General features: G+C 35.7%; 1 protein-coding gene across 1 annotated transcript; it reads right to left on the bottom strand.

Annotated features, from left to right (window-relative positions):
* Positions 1-330: 330 nt before the first annotated feature.
* On the bottom strand, positions 331-19,866 carry LOC110380333 (ATP-binding cassette subfamily C member 4). Its single transcript, XM_021340283.3, is given in 28 exon segments — positions 331-1,443; positions 1,780-1,885; positions 2,342-2,502; positions 2,869-2,991; positions 3,084-3,206; positions 3,555-3,844; positions 3,930-4,033; positions 4,394-4,534; positions 5,195-5,331; positions 5,720-5,909; positions 6,253-6,325; positions 6,328-6,548; positions 6,888-7,020; positions 7,346-7,430; positions 7,832-7,966; positions 8,740-8,907; positions 9,329-9,466; positions 10,276-10,443; positions 10,950-11,163; positions 11,165-11,202; positions 11,481-11,730; positions 12,340-12,496; positions 12,659-12,884; positions 13,337-13,544; positions 13,930-13,987; positions 13,990-14,174; positions 16,558-16,717; positions 19,660-19,866. Coding segments are annotated over 27 exon segments (4,083 nt in total). The 5' UTR covers positions 16,632-16,717; positions 19,660-19,866; the 3' UTR covers positions 331-1,266.
* Between the last annotated feature and the right edge of the window lie 422 nt (positions 19,867-20,288).

The following is a 20,288-nucleotide window of genomic DNA, read 5'->3' as shown; positions in this document are numbered from 1 at the left end:
ACATTTTTTTTATTTAAACTTTTCTGCCTTTACATGCATAAGCTTAGTAGGTAGTTGAGCAAATACTTAATAGACTTTTCTTTGTAGATTATATATTAGTGATGAAACAGTCATTAGTCATTGTCGCTTTACCCATAGTCTAATAGTCTAAAGCGGTCGTGTTGTGTTTGGAGAATTTTAGACCAAGAAAAATATGCCTTGATGGCCTGAAGGATGGCACAAATGGGAAGGGAGTGTGTGTTAGCATGACGACTGACAGATGAATGGAAGATGAAAAGATATTTGCGCCCCAAATAACTTCAAGGGAAGGGATGGGATAGAAATAAAAGAAAATATTTAACAAATTCATATATTTAAAAAATATAAAATTTTGGATCGTTAAAATAATAACTATTTAATTTAAATGGTAGGTAATTCGGATTTAATATCTATTTAATTATTAATAAATATATAATAATCAAAAGAATAAATATTTAAATGCATTTTAGTTAAATATGTGCTTTTACTATATCGTAGTTTGCTTAGTACCTTATTATACTAAGTTTGTGATTTTATTCATTTACAATCTTACAATAACTTATTCTTAAAATTACTGGTAAAAGAAGATTACTAAAATAATACTTTTATAATTGCAGTAAAAAGTGCATAATAAATGGAATATTTATACCTACTTACTGGCTAGAGGATGATTTAAAATAATTAAGTAGTAACGATGAATTTTTAAACTCCTAAAAAATTTATAATCCTAACTTTGGCTATGCCCATTGGTTCAATAGCTTAACCATTAGATGGTAAGGCTTACTTATTCTAAATATCTACGTTCATGGCACGTTGCTTGCATTCTAACATTATAAATACAAACATGCACAAAATTCACATTAGTTTTTGATAACAAAAACATTATTATGCTAACTTTAAGTTAGTGGCAAGAATTGCAATTTAAAGTATTCACGAACTTATTAGGATTTGATCCCTTAATATACGTACATACATCACTATATACAGAAGCCAGCACATCAATCTGACAATTTTTATTAGATTTTCAACGTTATCTCTAAAGCATAAGGTTCAATGTTGTTTGAGAAAATTTTACAGATTGGCCTAGCTTGATGTTCTGGCGTCTGTACCTAATTCCTTTTTGTATTGAAAGACCATATATCAAAGTGTTAAAAGACCCAGAAGTTCTTTGAGCCGTCTGGTCCTTTCACTGGTCCTTTTCATTGCCACTACAATTTAGTTCCCAATTTTCTATATCCGTGATTCTTTTTATGGTGTCATAGCATTTTTCAAGTTATGCACCGAGTAAGCAGTTCTGGCGATGTCTCGGAGACTCTGTTCTGAGGCTGGTCCTAACTGTTTGACCATCTTGGAGAAGGGACCATCGTCGTCTTGCAGTAATTCGTATGGGTGACCACATTCGATAATCTGACCTGCTTCCATTACCTGGGAGAAGAAACAGAATTAAGCAAAGGAGCCTTTTGAAAATAACCCTTTTGTATTTGTATGGAGTTGCAAATTTTGAAAAATGTATCTTCAAAAAGTGCTAATTTTCAGCCCCCTTTAAATAAATTATATTTATTTTATCTTTAAATACTTCTCAAAAAAATATTATGGGGGATAAACTGAGACCACATGTAGTCAATTTCTTTTCATTGCTCAAAAATCTGAGTAGGTAAATATATAGGTACTGAAAAAAACATCCACATTTTAAAAATACTTCCCAAAAAAGAGGAGGTTCTTAATTCGGATGTTTGTATTGTTAAACAAGTAAATACTTACAACAACTCTGTCGGAATCGGCGACTGTATGCAGTCTGTGGGCGACAGTGATCACCGTGCAGTCCGCGAAGTGCTTACGGATTGACTTCTGGATTAGAGCATCCGTACTGTGGAAGAAATAATATTTTGGTATTTTCTTGTATGCAAAGAATTGAGACAAGATCTTTTGTGGTGCTTTTATGAGTGGTATATTATAACTACTAGTGTCTGCGCGGCCAATCGTGCTTTTCGAAGGCACCACGGTGCCTGTACATGTAGTGTTCAGTGGCACATGTAGCTTCATGAAGCTTCAATGAACACTACATGTTTAAAAATCTATCCATCGTCATCATCTGCCTAGGCTTTTCCCAACTATATTGGGGTCGACCCAGTAACCCTTACCAGAAAACCAGAAAATCCAGTGAACCAGAAAGATCTCAGAAAGATGGTTGTCAGTCTTTATGGTTTCTGACTACCCGTAACGTTAGCCAGGACACACCAGTTTATCGTGCTATCCGAAACACGGAACCTCACCATCATAACATGAAAAAAACCTTTTCTTATTATAATTGTTTATAACTTACTTAGGATCAACATTAGCAGTAGCCTCGTCGAGCACGAGCAGCTTGTTCCTTGCCAGCGCCGCCCGCGCGAGGCACAGCAGCTGTCTCTGTCCCGCGCTGAAGTTGCTGCCGCCCGACGCCACCGCGGAAGAGAGAGATGTCACGCTGTTCTTCAGTTCCACCTGTGAAGCATATGTCATTTGTTTAATGTAAAGTTGTCAATGTATCTAATACGAATGGTAGCTTTGATAGTCCGAAGTTAGTTATTTCTTAGTGACTTTACGATGATGTATAGGTAAATTGTAATTCGAAATTGTATGATCAAAAAGCTAACGTCGGAGAAGCAAAGTTATTTGACAAGAACTGTGGTGTAGAGTGTAGGTAACTGTTGACTTTGAATTTTCTAGTTCCATTTTTAAAGTAGGCAAACAGTTGTTCCAAGAAAAACTGACGATTTTGTTGTCGATGGCCATTACCACTCTAAAATTCAGCTAACCGGCCAAAAGTCAAAGATCTAGAAAGAGTTAACAAAGTATGCAATAATTTACCTGTTCCAAAGCTTGCCAGATCTCGATATCAGAGTATTTGTCGAAAGGATCCATATTGTAGCGTAAACTGGCTGAGAACAACACTGGCTCTTGAGGAATGATAGCTATCTTGGAACGCAATTCCTAGAAAGAAAAAAACAATGGAACATTAATAACTAAAAATTAAATTAAGAACAAAAAAAAATATTTAAAAAAGTTTTTATGCTATTACATACTTTGAGAGCGATCCTTCCAGTTTCGACATTATCGATGTAAACGTTGCCTTCAATTGGCGCCAAACGGAACAGCGCGGAGATCAGCGAAGATTTACCAGCTCCTGTACGACCTACTACTCCAACCTAAGGATAAAAGGCGTAGTTATTAAAGTTTTTATTCTATGACTTTGTAACTAAAATCCCCATTTAAAAGAGATTACTTTGAATATCAAAATATCTAAGGGTTAGATGGATCATTTAACTATTAACAATCAAACCATAGCCAGCCGTGAAATGAATACCATCACTGGTCAAATAGGCGATTTGACAAATGAAAATGGTCTCGTTATCGTTATCGCCGTTATTGGCGCTATTGTTCAAGATTTTCATACTTAAATGGTGCTACCCACCGTAATTCATTTGATTGCTAGTAAAAGTATGAGATCCAAATCAAGAACATTTACTTCGTTCTTAGTTGGTCACTACACTTACTTTCCATCCACTTTCAATTTCAATATTCAGCTTCCTAAGCACTGGGTCGGCATCTTTATCGTATCTTAGAGTAAGGTCCTTAAACACCACTTTGGCCTTCTGCGGCCAGTTGGCAGGTGGGCTGGGCCCTTCAGTTTTCTCCTGAGGCAATGATGTGAACTGTATCACTCTTTCGACACAAGTCATTTGGGAAACCACTTCGGTTGCTTGCTTTACTCCGTACTGTACCATGTTGACTAGAATCAGACCTTGACTGATGGCTAAACCGACATTTCCGGACTGCGTTTGACCTGTATCGAGAAGAAAATCGATTAGTTTTTAATCGATACTTTTTGACTAATCGATGTTTTTATCGATAATGTTTGAGATTCTTACCGTCATCCGTTAACAAGAAGGTATAAGCCACGACAATGACGTATGAACTGCAGATGAGACTTAACCAGATTGAGAAGGCTGCGTTAGTGACAAGAACTAGGTACCTGAGGAAGAAAAATAAACAAATTAAGATACTTGATAAAAATACATAGGACGAAGTAAAGAAAAATCAAGCATGCCAGGGATGACCAATGGAAATAAAATGCTATGACTAGCTTTTTTTCTCAGTTTCACCAGAATACACGGATTTTAAAATGCGGTAGTGTGGCTTTATTTCAGCTTAGGTAAGTTTTATATAATTTTGGAAAAGCATGTGTTTGTGTCAAACTTCTAGTTTACAGATCCATCAGTTTCAGATACATATATGCTGTTTATTGATGACTTAGTAGTTAATGGAATAAAACAGTAACAGGGATATAAATTAATAGCATCAGTTTAGCAAGTAAAACGGATAGGAAACTTACCAAGCAGCAGTATGTACATCTTGCTTGGCGTCGAACTGCACTTTGAGTTGCTCCTCCGCTTGACACGCTCGCACGGTGGTGAGGCCGGACATGGTGGCCGTCACGTGAGAGAACACCGGGCTACGGGATACTCCTTCCACTCTGGAAATATTCACATTTATTTATTTATAAATAATCACGTGTTTTTCTTACATTTTAAATATTCCAGAATAAAAATAAAATGATGCATTTTTTAGTAGCTGTACCTAGGTGACGAAATTTCTAGGGGCTTTCTTTAATGCCGATTGCGCAATCGTAATCGACATTTTAGATAACATCTAAAAGAAGATGGATCAAAATTGCCCAACGTCCTATAACAATGTCCAAATACGGTAGACAACTTTCAAAAGTTGCCCTGAATTTCTCAGGGTTTCCATCATCAGATCCTGATCTGATGATTATGGGACCAACTGTGAGGTATGCCATATTTTTTTAAACATTTTTATCTCTTTTTTGAGATACGTCACATTGTTATAGGACGTGGGGCAATTTTGTATGGATTGTGATCCGTCTTCTTTACGCATGAATTTTTGTACAAAAAATCGATCAGCGTTTAAAAAAAAAACGCAAAAAAGTGTAGGTAAATTATTTTTGACTAAAATAGACAATTTCACAACATTGGGTCATTATAATTGACTTATTAGGGATTTTTAGAAGATTGCTGAAGATTACGAATACCCAAATAGCCAATCTTTCTTAACAATCTTGATTGATAGCCTACTTAATTTATTAAACGTCGAAGTAAAGATTAAATATACAAACCTTTTGATAGCCTGTGCGGTGCTCAGATAGACGACGGTCATCAGATACATGAAGATTGCGCAGACGACGGTGGTTAACAACATGAAGGGGTTCACGATAGCCACTAGGACTAGAATACCGGTCATCACCATGAACACCTGGAACAAAGGATAAAGTAGTTTTATAGGCTGCACAATGCACATATAGTAGATATGTAGTGGTTTCATAGATTTTCTCTATTGTCTAATATCAAAAATATCTCCGGAATCAGGTAAGCACAATTTCGAAAAGAGGTTGTCTTGTCGGATTTTTCAATAATCATTTCAATTAACTTCTATCTGGCCGTAAATACCTAGGTCATATTTTCTGTTCTAAAGCCACTTGTACAGAAAATATGTTTACGTCATATTTTCTTAGTAGATACACAGGTACCTAGGTCAAAACGTAAAACATATGTTTTTCAGATAAAAGTCATGTCAATCATAAACTAACCATTAGTTTATTGTAAAATTGTCATAAATCTAAAATACCTTATTTCCAACATACCTGAATAGTATCCAAGTACATCCTGGGCAGTATTTCGTCCACCACGCCCATATCTTTGGAGAACCTGTTAAGGATGCGGCCTGAAGGGTTTGTGTCGAAGAACCTCATGGTGGCAGTCAGGATGTTACTGAACATCTGGTTGTGGAGCTTTATTGAACTGCGCATGCATACCCAGAGGAACAATATGGCTCTGGAATACAAAATTTAGAGAGGTCAGATATAATAACAACTTCAAACGTCAAGAAGTATGGATGATGCAAACTTAAAGCGAGTTTGGAAAGCCAGACTAGATTAAGTAGGAACCTCTGGTTTATATAGAAAAATAGACACACTAATTCTTGATAATAATGGGGAACGATTCAAAAAGTATTTTAATATAAGATGGGCTTTGAATTGACACTTTATTAGAAGCACCTGTATTAGGTTCGTGAGTAATACTGAAGGATACAGGAGAACACATATCAAGTTCCGCTTCAGTTACTTCAAAGTACCACTAATGCTTAAAAAATATTTAATTAAGAATATAAACAAACCTGCCCGTAGTAGCAATAATACATCCAAAGATAGCAGCAGCCCAAATATAAATATAGAACACATCATCTACTTTTCAGGAGCAATTACAGTGTCAGTTACATTGACATTACGCAAGATGTCCACTGTATCATTTAACAGTGATGCTGTAACGGTACTAAGAGTAGTTGTTATAGGGTCTTCAGGAACTGAATATTCGGTAACATTAATCGGTGATGCTGTTGAAGTGGTTGTCGAGAAGTTTGATCGAGCAAACAACGGTTCGTTGTTGTTGTATTGAGATTCTACGGCATTCATCCTGGAATAGAAAATTGTGAGTGTTATAAATTGGTAAGAAAAAGGAAAATTATATTCTGATGGGAGAAGGAGACACATCCCGTCAGCCGGCTTGCTGCTGTCTATGCATACATAACTTGCATAGGTAAATATTCAGAATTTATATTAAAAATTATAACCCAAACAATATATTGAATCGAAGACGCTCATCGTATCAGCCGAAAGACGTAAACTGCTGAACAAAGGCCTCCCCCAAGGTTTGCAATGTTCTGCAGTTTCCATCCGAGTTAGAAGACTCAACAGTAGCCTTTTAACTACGTAATTATTCTGGAAAAATATAGTGACATATTAAGTTAATTACCAGTGGGTAAGCCACAGATCGCTGAAGGAAGTGACGGCCTGAGCAGCGATGATGGCCATGACAGTAGTACTAAGCAAGAACCAGCCACCACCCGTCGTGAAGTATTTTCCATACACTGCGCCTGATACGCGACCTGTAATTAAAATAAGAAGTTTTACTTGTTAGGTTGCTCTAGATTCTTTCATAGCACGAAGTTCAAGTTCAAGAACCTCCTCCTTTTTGGGAAGTCAGCTAAGAACCAAAGACTGCAAGTCGAGGTAGCATTTTTAGAGAAAGGCCTTTTCATAATAAATCAACTGTAGATGTTTTATCTGACACCCCTGTGCCATGAATGGGCCCTGATTCATAGTCTAAAAATTCTATAGTCCTTAATTTTCTCAACAACTTATCTGGAATTCTTTGGAGATGTGCAGATTTTATTAACAACGCCTATCTCTTAAGATTATCATTTAACTTACCTGTCCCAGTAACCTCTTCAACTTCAATCTGATCTTCCAAAGAGAATTCAAATTCTTCACCTGGAGCCAGACTGCTAGTTTGTGACTGTAAAATTACATCATAAACTTGAGCATCAATGTCAACTGTTTTATAAACAATACAAGAATGTGCTGAATGCGTGTCCTAGTAATCTAGATTATGTTAATTAGCTTCATCAATTTTATTGTCATCATTAATTTTATCATTGTGTTATAATATTACTAGCTTATGCCAGCTGTTACACTCGCTTATCGAGAAACGCTAAATTACTACCCGCACCCGGAAAAATAGAACCCTTTACTTTATTGTGATATTTAAGCTCTATTGCTGCCAAATTTCATTAAAATCCATCCAATAGTTTTTGCGCGACAGATCAATGAACATACATACAATCTTTCTCACTCATAACATTACCTAGTAGTAATGGCGTATAAGTACTCGTATTCAACCTTGATCTAATGACTTACTCTGACAGAAATGCTGCGCTGTGTTTTGATGTGTTTTGCTGAAGCATTGTCAGCTTCCTCTTCATCATGCAAGAGTTCCGCAAACAATGGCGTCCGTGATACCTCATCAAATGAACCTTGGATTTCTACTTGACCCTGCAACAGATTATAAAAAAAACTTGAGCCCTCTTTGCAATCAACTAGGTAGGACTACTAGGACCTACTTTCGATGGTAGATAGGTTGCCTACTTTTGTATTTCTTCTGAGAAAATAGGTAAGTAGGTATAATGGGCTACGATGGAATATATTCAAGTTCTTTTTTGAGTTATAAAAACTCTCGTCGGAATGCCTCAGTTTATGATTTCACGCTTCCGCATTTAACATGTTAAACCATGTCGTCATACTTTATTAGGCATGGTAGGCTAACCTAATAAAAAGTAAACCCGTTTAAAGAGTTTATCTTTTATCACACATTTGTTAAGTTTGCATTAAAATGCAAAACTGCTATCGAGTTACTGATATTGACCTGAAAAATACTGCAATGTTTATGCAATTTATTAATATAGGTACATTAATATTACTAGCTGTACTCCGAGGTTTTGTTGACCTTAGCACACCACGACTTATGTCGGTAGGTCCTTATGCGATAGTTTTAGTCGATAAGTATTTTTTTAAATTTGCTTTTTATCCTTCAAAAATTCTCTTCAGCTTTATAGATAAAGCTGAAGAGAGTTTTTTTGATATTATGATTACAGACAGGTGGGCCAAAATTGTCACCCAATAGATATCCCCTGACGGCTGACGGGGACCTGAAAAAGAAGGTGGCACGACTTGGGCGCCTGTAACCCTGATTGATGGAAACACCAGAACTTGGGAGGCCCAGCAGTGGACCATAGCAGCTAAGAAAATAACTGTATAGAAGTACTTACATGTGACAATATGACGACTTTATCTGCATTCTTGAGGTGATGAAGTTGGTGGGTGACAAGGATTCTGGTGGACTTCTCTAGAAAACCCATCACACATTCGGAGACCATGTGCTTACCCACATGTGTATCTACAGCGGATAGTGGGTCGTCCAATAGATAGATATCAGCCTAAGGGAATCATAAAAAAATATTATTATTTTCAAATGTCGTTTTTTCTTATATTTCTCCTATCGTAAAGTTCATATGGGATAGTTGATGATTCCAAAACTTGATTAGGTAAAGAAAAAATATGAAGAATAGATAATACATATGATGCAATAAAAAGGTTTCTTTCGTTTCCTAAAGGGAAATTATTAGAAGTGTTAAATTCGATATCTCGATGATTAATCGATTATTTCAATGCCATATCCAACTATACAAGTGATAATAGGAAGTAAATTACATAGTTCTATTTATAATCGCGGATAATCTGAATATCGTCGAGTTCACCGCTAGCTGATTATCTGACAGGCTCGATCATTATCTATACTCGTCGATCACAAGGTGTACAAAGGCTAGTAGATAAAAGTGGGTTTTTACGATGACTTACCTGTCGATAGCAGGCGCGTGCGAGTCCAATCCTCGCCCTTTGCCCCCCGCTCAGACTGATGCCCCTCTCGCCTACTAGCGTGGAGTCTCCGTGAGGAAGGAGTTCGAAGTCCCTCACTAAGGCACAGGCTCTTACCACCTATTATTAAAAAAAAAAACAAATATATTTCTGACGTCCTTCGTTTCGATTCACGTAGAATTTTAGAGTCCCAGAGTTTTGTGAAGTGGACCCAAGATTTAAACCATTTTGGTTTGCTCATCCTTTTATGATTTTATCCCTGTATGCAGAAATTCAGGTACCTACTTACATAAGGAAAATATTATTAACTATGGCAGAAAACATCTTGGACTTTAAAACCTATGTGATTATTGCGATTTGTGATGGAATGTTACTAGACTGAGATAAGGGAAACCAAGGGGTTTACGGCAAAATAAAGATGTAGTAAAGATATGACGTACCTAGTATTTCTTTTAGACATTGAAACACATGAGTATGCAAGTTTAAACAGGTACTGACAAGACAAAATCTTCAAGGAAAAATATCATGATAATTAATACTTTTAAGTCAGTTTATCTAGGTGACGTAGTTTTGCAGTATTTACATTATGTGGGGCAGATAGACAGACGGAGTATCGCGTGTGTCGAGGGAAAGGTTACTCATATTTCATTGATAGGGAGAACTTACACCTCGATAATGTGCCATAATCATTTATGCTCTTTGTAAATCGCAGAAATTGCAAACGTTTCTAATATTGAGAAGAAAGTAGCTCTGTTTGTTTCCTAAGCTTTTATGTTAACTACTTGCTGACGATTTGTTTGGAGGTAGATGTTACGGAAAGATGAAAAATTAAGATATGGAACATGGAGACGGGATGGAGAAGGAAATCATATTGTATACACTCCTACCGAAATTGATAATTTTATAATTTTGTAATTTAAGTAACATACCTTCTTATACCTGATGCGGTCATACGGCAAGCCGAAGAGTATATTTTCTCTGACGGTGGCCACGAACAGCCATGGCTCCTGGCTGGCGTACGACACGCGAGCTCCACCCAGGTTCAATGTCCCTTCTTTGGGCACCAACTCGCCCAGAATTAATTGGAGTAGAGACGACTGTTGGTATAAAGAAATTAGGGATTATATTATCAGATGTGGATAATCTACATGTGCTAAATAATTAAGTGTAATTAGAATATCATTAAGATATACCACTAAAATTATTTAATATCTACTACGAGATTTTTCTTTTACATAGGTATATTAATTTTACAGACAACCTCGCTTTTGGTTATACCTACTCACTAAGATATAAATGAAATATTATTTGCACACAAAGATAAAATCTTCAGCAAAACAATTTTCAAAAAATATTTGAGTAATACTTTATTATGTCAATGCTATATTATGTTATTTATATATTGAGTAATATTATGAAATACCTTATATCATACAAAGTTAATTAAGTCCTAATCTTTTCATATTTGAGGAAGTTATTAAAGAGCTTAAATCACGTCTTTATTTGCAGTTCTTTGATGTTGAACATTCTAATCAGTAGTTTTATCAACAAGATAGACTACATTACTGTTTACATACACTTGATTGTTTGTTAAAAATCTTACTTTTCCGGATCCAACGGGTCCAGCGACGCCGATGAATTCTCCAGGGGCGACTGTCAACGTGATATTCCTCAAAGAATCCACTACAGAGTCGGCTTGCCACGTGGCAGTCACGTTGGAAATCGTCAGACTAGTCACTCTGGTCTTTTCTGGAACTTTCTTTTCTTTCTCTCCACCATTAGCTAATATGGAATCGGAATCCAGTAACATTTTGCTGTGGGTTTTCTGGCGCATTTTCTTCTAGCATCAAAAATTCCTGGTGGGATAGAAAAAAATGAAGTTATATTCTAAGCTCTGGGAGAAAATACAACTGTGGTAACATGAGGTCTACCGTAACGCAACAAGACAGTTTATAACCAGTCGATCTTATTTTTACAAAAAAAAAACTTTATCACTAAAACTTCTGCACACGGTTCTGCAGTTTCGAGGATTAGCTACTTAAGAGTAGTGTGATTTAATTTTCGATTTTTCCCGATCGTTTGTTTCATTGAGTTACAAGTAGGTACCTATGCGTTCGTAATCAAGTTTACTTACCTCTAATCTTCTGATAGAAACTTTAGTCTCAGCCAAGAAAGCAAGTCCCATCGGTAAAGATATGTTGCAAACCATTTGCAGCAGGTTGAAGTACTGGACTAGTGAGAAGGTGGTTTGTGACCGAATATCTCCGCCAATGAGGACAAAAGTGGCAATGGCAGAGAAAAGAGTAAATCTCTCAGAGAATACAGCCAGAGCAGTGGAGAACCCTTTTATGAAAGACGTTTTCAAAACGTAGCTGACCTCGTGTCTGGAAAAAACGATAGGAATGAATTACATAAAAATCAGCAATTTTGTTTTGGGAAATACAGAAAAACTCAAGAACTCACTAGATCATTTTATTTTTGTACTTATACACAGATAGATAAATTGTTTGATAGCTAAGCATGACGCAAATGGTACTAGTTAATACTGAATCAGAGTGAATGATATACGGGATGAGCTAAGTAATATCGTATCAATTAATGAGAATGACAATCAGAATACATAGATGAACTTTACAAACGTTTGATAAGCTCTAAGACCTTACTATCAAGCAAAATCATACAATTTTTGCATGTAAATGGTGCATGAGCACTTGTAGTAGGTACAATTGATAAAAGATGATCAGAAGCTATCTCTTTTTGATTACCTAAGTACGTATAAACTTTACGTAAAAAAACAAGGAAACACTTGAATAACCAGATAATATCAATATTTGTGATCAGCCGTGACTTAGATAAGCTATGATGTCCTATAAGTTATCTGAGCGAAAAGGAATTACAATTTCAAGAATTTTTAACAGAAACGATTGCATCAGTTTTAAAACATTGTGTGGTAAAAACCTATCTTGGTATATTAGATGGGTACTTATACTTACTTTCGCAATTGATCCACAAGCTTTTCAAAAGGTTTCTCCCAAGCATACATTTTGATCACCTGAACACCTCCTACGAGTTCACTCATTACCTTCACTCGTTGATCTGTCCTACTCGCTATCTTTGCACGAAGCTTTCCTTGGAGATTGCTCAAGTACACTGAAAATATTATGATAGCTTGTAAAGGCAGTTTTACCACCTCTTGGAACGAGAGTTTAACATCTAGGAGGAGCCAAAACTATAGGTTTCCTCCTTTTGAGCTCTCCTCTCCCAGATTAGGGTATTTAAAAAAAAAGTTTTCTAGAATAACATGAACTTTACCTTGTACAATAGCACTTTGTATAGCCACAACCAGTAAAGCAGCGAGGGTCGCGATGCCAACATGTTGCCACACCAGGTAACAGACTAAAGTGGCCACAATGGGAGTTATCCATATGTAGTGCAAGAATATCGTCACCAAGTCAAATCGATTCACGTCGTTTGACATCAAGTTGATAACCTGGCCAGGCTCCGTGTTGCCTAAACCTGCATGGTTCAGTTTTAATATCTAAAAGTAAAGAAACGTTAACATTATCTTCTTATTCTTCATAAGGACTGCAGCAGAAGTCATGCTACATCAGGTAATCTCACGTGAAAGCTATTTCAATTTCCTCTATCTTGTTATCAGATGCAAATTATTTACACATTCGCCAAGACACGTGTAAGAAACTACGATATTATTCGTCTTATCTGTCTACGACACGTTGTGATCTATGAGATAGTGATGACAATTCTAGATTTCATGTGGTGACGCACAGTTAGATTGCAATTTTTTGGTAGTGCTAGGAATTTGATGTTACTAGTCTTGACTTGTTTACTACAATATCGTCTTCTAATCTAACTTAGTTTGCTATCCGATAAGCCTAATTACCCCCTATCCAAGTAACGTCTTTTTATTTACTTCCTTAAGGACGTTATTCATATCGTTACTTACATCTCTGTAACGAAATATACTCTCACCTTTCTATAGAGTAAAGAACAGCAAGCAATCCGGACTCTCATGCCCACCCTTCCTTGTGCCAACTGAGAATGATTCAGCATCAGCGCTGACAAAGTACTGAACAAGTTCATCAAGAAGTTATAGATATGAGCCTGTCTATACGTCTCTGGTGTCTTCTCATTTGAAAAGTAGTCTATAAACAGGGCTAAGGTGAACGGGATAAGTGGCCTGTAATAATACAGTTATTATTAAACTTTAACAATACAAATATTAATAATAATTTTAACAATTTAATTATTATTTCAATGAGAACGTAGTTGTTAGAAGGATTTTATTGTAAAAAGTGTTATTTATCATAGGTACCGGCATTGACTTTAAAGCAAGACAATGCCTCATAAAATATAGGAAAATATTTGATGGCAACAGCGGCACGTGAAAATCTTCGCTCCCTTATTTACATAAGGAAAGATATATAAACGCAATTGTCTGTTGAGTGACATTGCTTGATGCATGTTCATTTGAAATTTAGTACAAATTTCCTACTTTTCGATGACTTCGAGGTTCTTATTCGAGGACTTTTAATCAAAGTTTGTCGATATTAATCTGCACTTACCAAACAACAATCAACAGAAGACCGAGCAACAGTCCACACACCATGTATTCGACCCAAAGGATCTAATAATAGCCCTTGAGAAAGAAGGCTTTGTGCCATGTTTCTTTGCATTATCAAGTTCTTTCTGCCAGGCCTCTTCAAGGCGGTCGCCTAGCTTGCCAGAAGCATCTGCATTCCGAGATTGCCATAGGTCATTGATTGTAAGCCCTTTCTTATACCCTTTTCGAAATAAGCTGAAGCTCCATCTGGAAATAAAAGTAATGTTATATGAAATACTGAAAGATTTCTATGGTCTGTCGTAAGCCTTGGGGACAGATTAAGTACTTCCGTGAGTGCAATCTAACCTTTGAGAGGAAAAAACTGCAAAAATATTATAATTATAAAAACCTAGATAAATCTGACCTTCCATTGTAACAGTCATAACTTTGCTTTGTAGTATTAAAACTAATTCCATTAAAATAAAATTGCCTGATCAATTTGTTTATTAACTATTGCCTCTTTAGGAATTATACCCATGAATGTGTGTTTATTTAATTGCTACGTTACTCCGGTGACGTAATTAACACCGCCACGCTTTTATCAAATTAGAATATTTGACGTACCCAGGTAGGCACTTTTTGCAACTTTAATCTAGTGATATATAGATACATAGATATGCAATGATAAAAGCAACAATGATTTGCATTAGTAACTTGGAACTTAAAATTAATGTTTCTATAAATAAAACATTAATAATCTCGTAATTCAACTATAATTATGCAGATGAAAAATTATCTTTTACTTTAATATCTGCAATATAATCAACTCAACAATCTGACATTATTACTTCATGATGAGAAGTTTTAATTTGTTTCCTCACGTGTTATCCCAAGCAAATAAATACTTCCTCTTTGAAACACGTGAGTAACGGTTTCAGTTTATTTATGTACTCATTTCTGCTGTGTCATAAAAAATAAATAATTGTGTCATTTTGTGACCGTAGTTTATGATTTTCGCAGTTTGTATTATGAATATTAGTAAGCGGGATGACCTTAATAAATAATTCTCGTTAAGGCAAAGATTCCACAGCATACTACGTGGAGATGAATAGAGACATTTAACGCAAGTCACGATGATTTTATATTTAAGAAAACACTCCCACAGTTTATGCTGTGTCTCGTTCAATTTAATAGTGACGTAATGACGTTGGTAACTAAAACAAACACTAGACGCTGATTAATGAATGATAACGCTTGATCAAAAAGGTTTGACTGTGTTCAAAGTTTAAAAAAAAAACTCTGATGTGTGAACCCTTAAAATAAACATCAGTTTTATTTTTGAAATGCATCAAAAGGACAAAAATAATCATTAACCATTTAAGTAACAAAGTCATAACTCGGATGTTGAACTTGTATATGACAAAATTCATTCTTATGTAATTATTAAAGCGGATTGAACTTTAGCCTGGGTTAATAATAGTTTACGTTAATCACAATGTAAACTTCGTTTTTTAGTAATATTGTTAATGGAAGGCCTCATGTGTATTTCCCATACAATAGATAATACACGTGTAAAAACGAGATATATGCGTTGCATAGAGTGTGACCTTGTACTCTATAGTTCAAGTTCAACTTACTATCGGACGAAAAGCCAAGAATAAAATACTTACTACCGCATAAAATAATGGTTCAAGTTCAATTGATTTTATTGCTAGTGCTTGAGTTTATATAGATCTTTACTATAATTGTAGGTATTATTAAATTAATTTCTTTATTTACGATAAATAATGCAATTTGTTATTAACTTAATCATTTTATAACTTTGTAATCTTTTAATTTTCTATGGGTATGTTTCCTGAAATAAATTATTTTTTTTATCTTCCTATTTATTTTATTAATTTACGTTAGTACACCCTAGAACTAACAATTAGAAATTGCATGATACAATTGAGTGAGTACCTACCTACAAACTGAGTTTTAAAATAAAATAAAAAAACATATTAGAATTGATTATTTTATACTTACATAGGTAGGTACGTACATACGCGGGGTAAAGGCTCCAGCAGACCGGATGCGTATGCGTAGTCACGCGTAGTCACGCGCGTAGTTACGTAACCATGAGTTGTAATGTATGGAAATATAAGAGACAGGCCACACCGCTTGCGTAACGTAGACACGCGCGTCGTTACGCAAGCGGTGTGGCCTGTCCATACTTTACACTCATGGTTACACGCGTGACTACGACGTGGTTACGCATTACGCATCCGGTCTGCTCGAGCCTAAACTTTAAGATCAAATTATATAGACAAATAGCAGTCAATGATAGCGTTATCAAAATCAAAAATATGAATTGCAAATATGATAATTAAAGATATCTCTACAAAAACACTGATAAGTACCTAGTTAGATTGTAATTATGCCTGTCATTGGAATATAGTGACCCACGATACTTATAACATAAAAACCTTTATTTTGTATTGTGTTGTCATTTGATGAGCAAGTTAGGTATTTCAAAAGATTCTTCTATCTTTAAGTAAGGAGGTAAACAGTTATTATCGTCGTAGCTAGGCTTTTCACATTAATTAACGCTGATCTTTGATTGAGAGTAAGAAGTAAAAGAAGATAGAGTGTATCTTAGATTGGTACTTACGTTAAAAATATTCTGGATAGCACATTTGATTTGTCGAAAGGATTCTTCTCTGTTAATATGACTTTTGACTCCATTGTGCACCTTTAATTTTTCCGGTTAATAGGTACGCACCATCCAATTTCCAAGTACACGGACCTATCTGTGGCAATTTATTATCTACCTGTAAATAATATAAAATTATAGGTATTTTAGGATTTTTTTCATAATCTTATATACTTAATTTTTGTAGGTCATCGGGATATGGCTATGGTATTATGTAATTTAATTACTTAGATAAAAATATGTTAATATCAACTTAAAGATAGCGGTATTATGTTATGCATCCATTTCTGAGGTCATTTAGCAAAAATCATATCTAATGACGATTATGATTAGGTAGTTACTGATTGTACCTACGTATGTCTAGAGATATTTTAAATAGATTGTGAAAACGCCCCTTTTTGCATCGAAAGACCCCCTCCCCTGTGGGTGCAGCGTGAAAGAGTGTCAGACTCTTACTGACTATAAACCACCATGTTCCTACTAAATCTCTTTGGGTACCAGGGCCGCGGTAACAATCCCGGTTTTGAACAATCCCGCAGCCCAGACAAAGTGAAAACACTCCTAAGAATTACGGTCTTGTATTCGGTATATCTTTTATTTTTTTGCATGTCTGTTTGTTACGTGTAATTTAATCTCTTAAATTGACCGATTTTGAGGGGGAATTCATTAGCAGAAAACAAGGAGCAGGTACCTAACTTCGGCTACTTTTTATTTGGTTGCGAAAAGGTTTCTTTATTCAAGATGCGGGTGAAACCGCTAGCTCAAGCTAAAGCTAATCCTAAAAGTGATAACAAAGTGTGAGAATACCAATAAATCTGAAATGATACTACCCACAAATGATTAACTTTTATTGATAAGCGCATTAAATATGATACAATTAAAGATAAATCGATAATCGTACTCGCCATATGTGACGTCAAAATCTCAGACGTTATTCAGATAACAATGCTAATTTTAAACTAGGTAAATTTTCCGTAAATAAGGTCATGAAAATTAATTTAACTAGCTGTTACATAGATTTACGTTTGTGTTAACTTCAAACTTGTTTTTTTTTAGTATTCTTTAACAGAATATCTTAAAACAGTTGATTGAAAGCGTCTCCTCTTTTTACGCTCGCGATGAACTTCGTAAAATTAGAGGTCTGAAGCGATCGTACTTAATTTTATTTGGGTACGATCCCCGCTGACAGCTATGCGGATAAATATTTTGAAACTTAGTTTTAATTTTTCCCCTTTTTTTTTTGTAAATATGTAAATGTAAATATAATTTTATGTGTGACAATATTCAGCTGACAATAAGTAGATAATGACAATAAATAAATAAGTTTATTCTTAGAAGCTCGTCAGGAAAAATATAAATTGTGTATGATGTTTAACTAAGTATACAGTGACTACCAGGAGACGCGTTTGCTTAGTTTAATTGTGGTTTTATTTAATTTTCTTATAAGGAAAAAATAAACTGTTTTCCTTATAGGTAAGTACTTAGTTAAAAATCTAAGTGATTTCAGTGACTATACTATACTAACTTCTTCTTCTTCCTCCTGCCCTGTTAGGGTCGGCGCAATATGTCATCCTCTTCCATTTTCCCTGTCACTCGTCACACAGACACTCACTCCCTTCCTATTCATGTCATCTTTCAGGCAATCCATCCATCTTTTCTTAGGTCTTCCTCTTGCTCTCCATCTATCTACATTCATACTTAGCAAACACTTTTTTGCATGCTATGTGACTGTACTATCTTTCAGCCATTAAATTCTACATTAAGGGCTCATACGCACTATGCGGGTAGCCGCATTACGGCTAGCCGCGCGGCTAACCGCAAGCAGAAGTATGTACGTAATATTCATTTCTATGCGCACTGCGATGCGGCTACCCGCAGACCGCTCCGGTCGCTCGGAGGGCTGCGGCCCGAGTGACGGCCAGCCGGACGGTTGCTATACGCACTGTGCGGTTCAGTCTGCGGCTGCCCGCCATTGAGTGACTGTTTTTTAGTTCTTCGAAAAATATTGCAAAATGCTTGCACTCATCTCGTCTTTGCAAATAAGGATGCACCCAGTACTTCTTTCTTTGTTTTTTCATCTTTACGTAACGTGTGTAAATGTAGTAAATGGCTGCAACTTCTTCCACGTCCATCTTTGAAATGGATCGACATGACCGCAAATCGCAACGGTTCTTCAACCGCACATTGCGGTTGCGAATGCGGCTGCCCGCGATCCGGCTGGCCGCATTCGCAACCGCATCCTGCGGTCAGCCGCGCGGCTAGCCGTAATGCGGCTACCCGCATAGTGCGTATGAGCCCTAACATTACTTCTGATGCAATCATATTTGGAATAATTTCGTGTTCGCCAACGGTTTCAGCTCCGCCTCGTGGGAATTATTTCGCGCATTCGGATGAAATGTGGCATATTTACAGCCACCCTTCCATGTATAATTGTAATTATACATTAACTATTCCTATTACAATGTTTAAGACTATCGCCATAATAATTTAGAATAAGATAGTCAAAAGTATTTTTTTATTATACTGGCATTAAATGCCCAATGTTGCTGTGCCCTAACAGGGTCCACAAATGTACGAAGCTGTAAGCTTATTGTAACACCTTGACAAACTTGTCGAACGCAAATAAATGATATGAATATGAATATTCTCTACTATGTATAGGTAAATCTAAGTTTAGGTATGCAAGTTAAATAAAATTACACTTAAGAAAAATATTGAGGGTAGCTGCCAATGTCTGAAGAAATAAAATTACAGGTCTAAATAACAGAAAAACAGAAATAAACAGAATATAACAATTTCAATTAAGAATAAACAATCAAAATATACTTACTTGCAGTAAATATGGGAACCGTTGTACTTAATGATGGAACACAACTAATACTCGCTATGCACTTATAATTCTGTTTTTTCGGCAATGTTAATTAAGTCGCTTTTCTACTATAATTAAATAGCACTCGCACTTAAAAAATACTACTAAGGTAAGTTTATAAATAAAAAAGAAACGATAACTTTATCTCTCGAAATATAATAGGTATTAAAATTACTAATGTAGGTACCTACTTAAAATAGATCTTGATTTTGTGATAGTATTATTTCATAAATTGTGTAATTTTGCGCAACGTTTTTTTGTACCTTTTAACTAAGTTTAATAGGTACGCGTGTGCTCAACAGACCGCGGTGGGTACGTTAGACTCAGTTGAGCTTTGCTGCCACACTGAGACGCATGCAGTAGATAGGAGGTTCACTACACTGCTGTATAGTAACGTTGATGTACTAATATATACAGCGACCAGCTGTTCTTATCACGGTCGTCAGTGTTGTACAATATATGGAACTTAGTGTATTGCACACGTTCTGATTTTCGTAGTGTCATCGTTACTCCTGCGGTGTACCTACACTTTACTGCCAGATTTTTAAGATTGCGTAGATCAAATAGTACTAAAATCTTATCGTATGAACATTACGCGCCAATTAACTTTGTGTTCCTGAAGTAAGGCTATTTTTGTCTTATGCACACGAAGCTTGGTGTTCGATATAATTTTTGATTATTATGAAATCAATAGTAGGTAGCCACCATGGGATTAGGCTAAAGCTTCTCAACAAAATCTGTACGAATAAAAATAATGACTAACTTCAGAAATGCTAAATTAATTAAAAAATATATTACACGCTATAATTATTTATTTCTG

The sequence above is a fragment of the Helicoverpa armigera genome, chromosome 11 (genome assembly GCF_030705265.1).
Source record: "Helicoverpa armigera isolate CAAS_96S chromosome 11, ASM3070526v1, whole genome shotgun sequence".
Classification (NCBI taxonomy): Eukaryota; Metazoa; Arthropoda; class Insecta; order Lepidoptera; family Noctuidae; genus Helicoverpa; species Helicoverpa armigera.
Note: the sequence above shows the minus strand (reverse complement) of the source record. Positions and strands in the feature narration are given on the sequence as shown.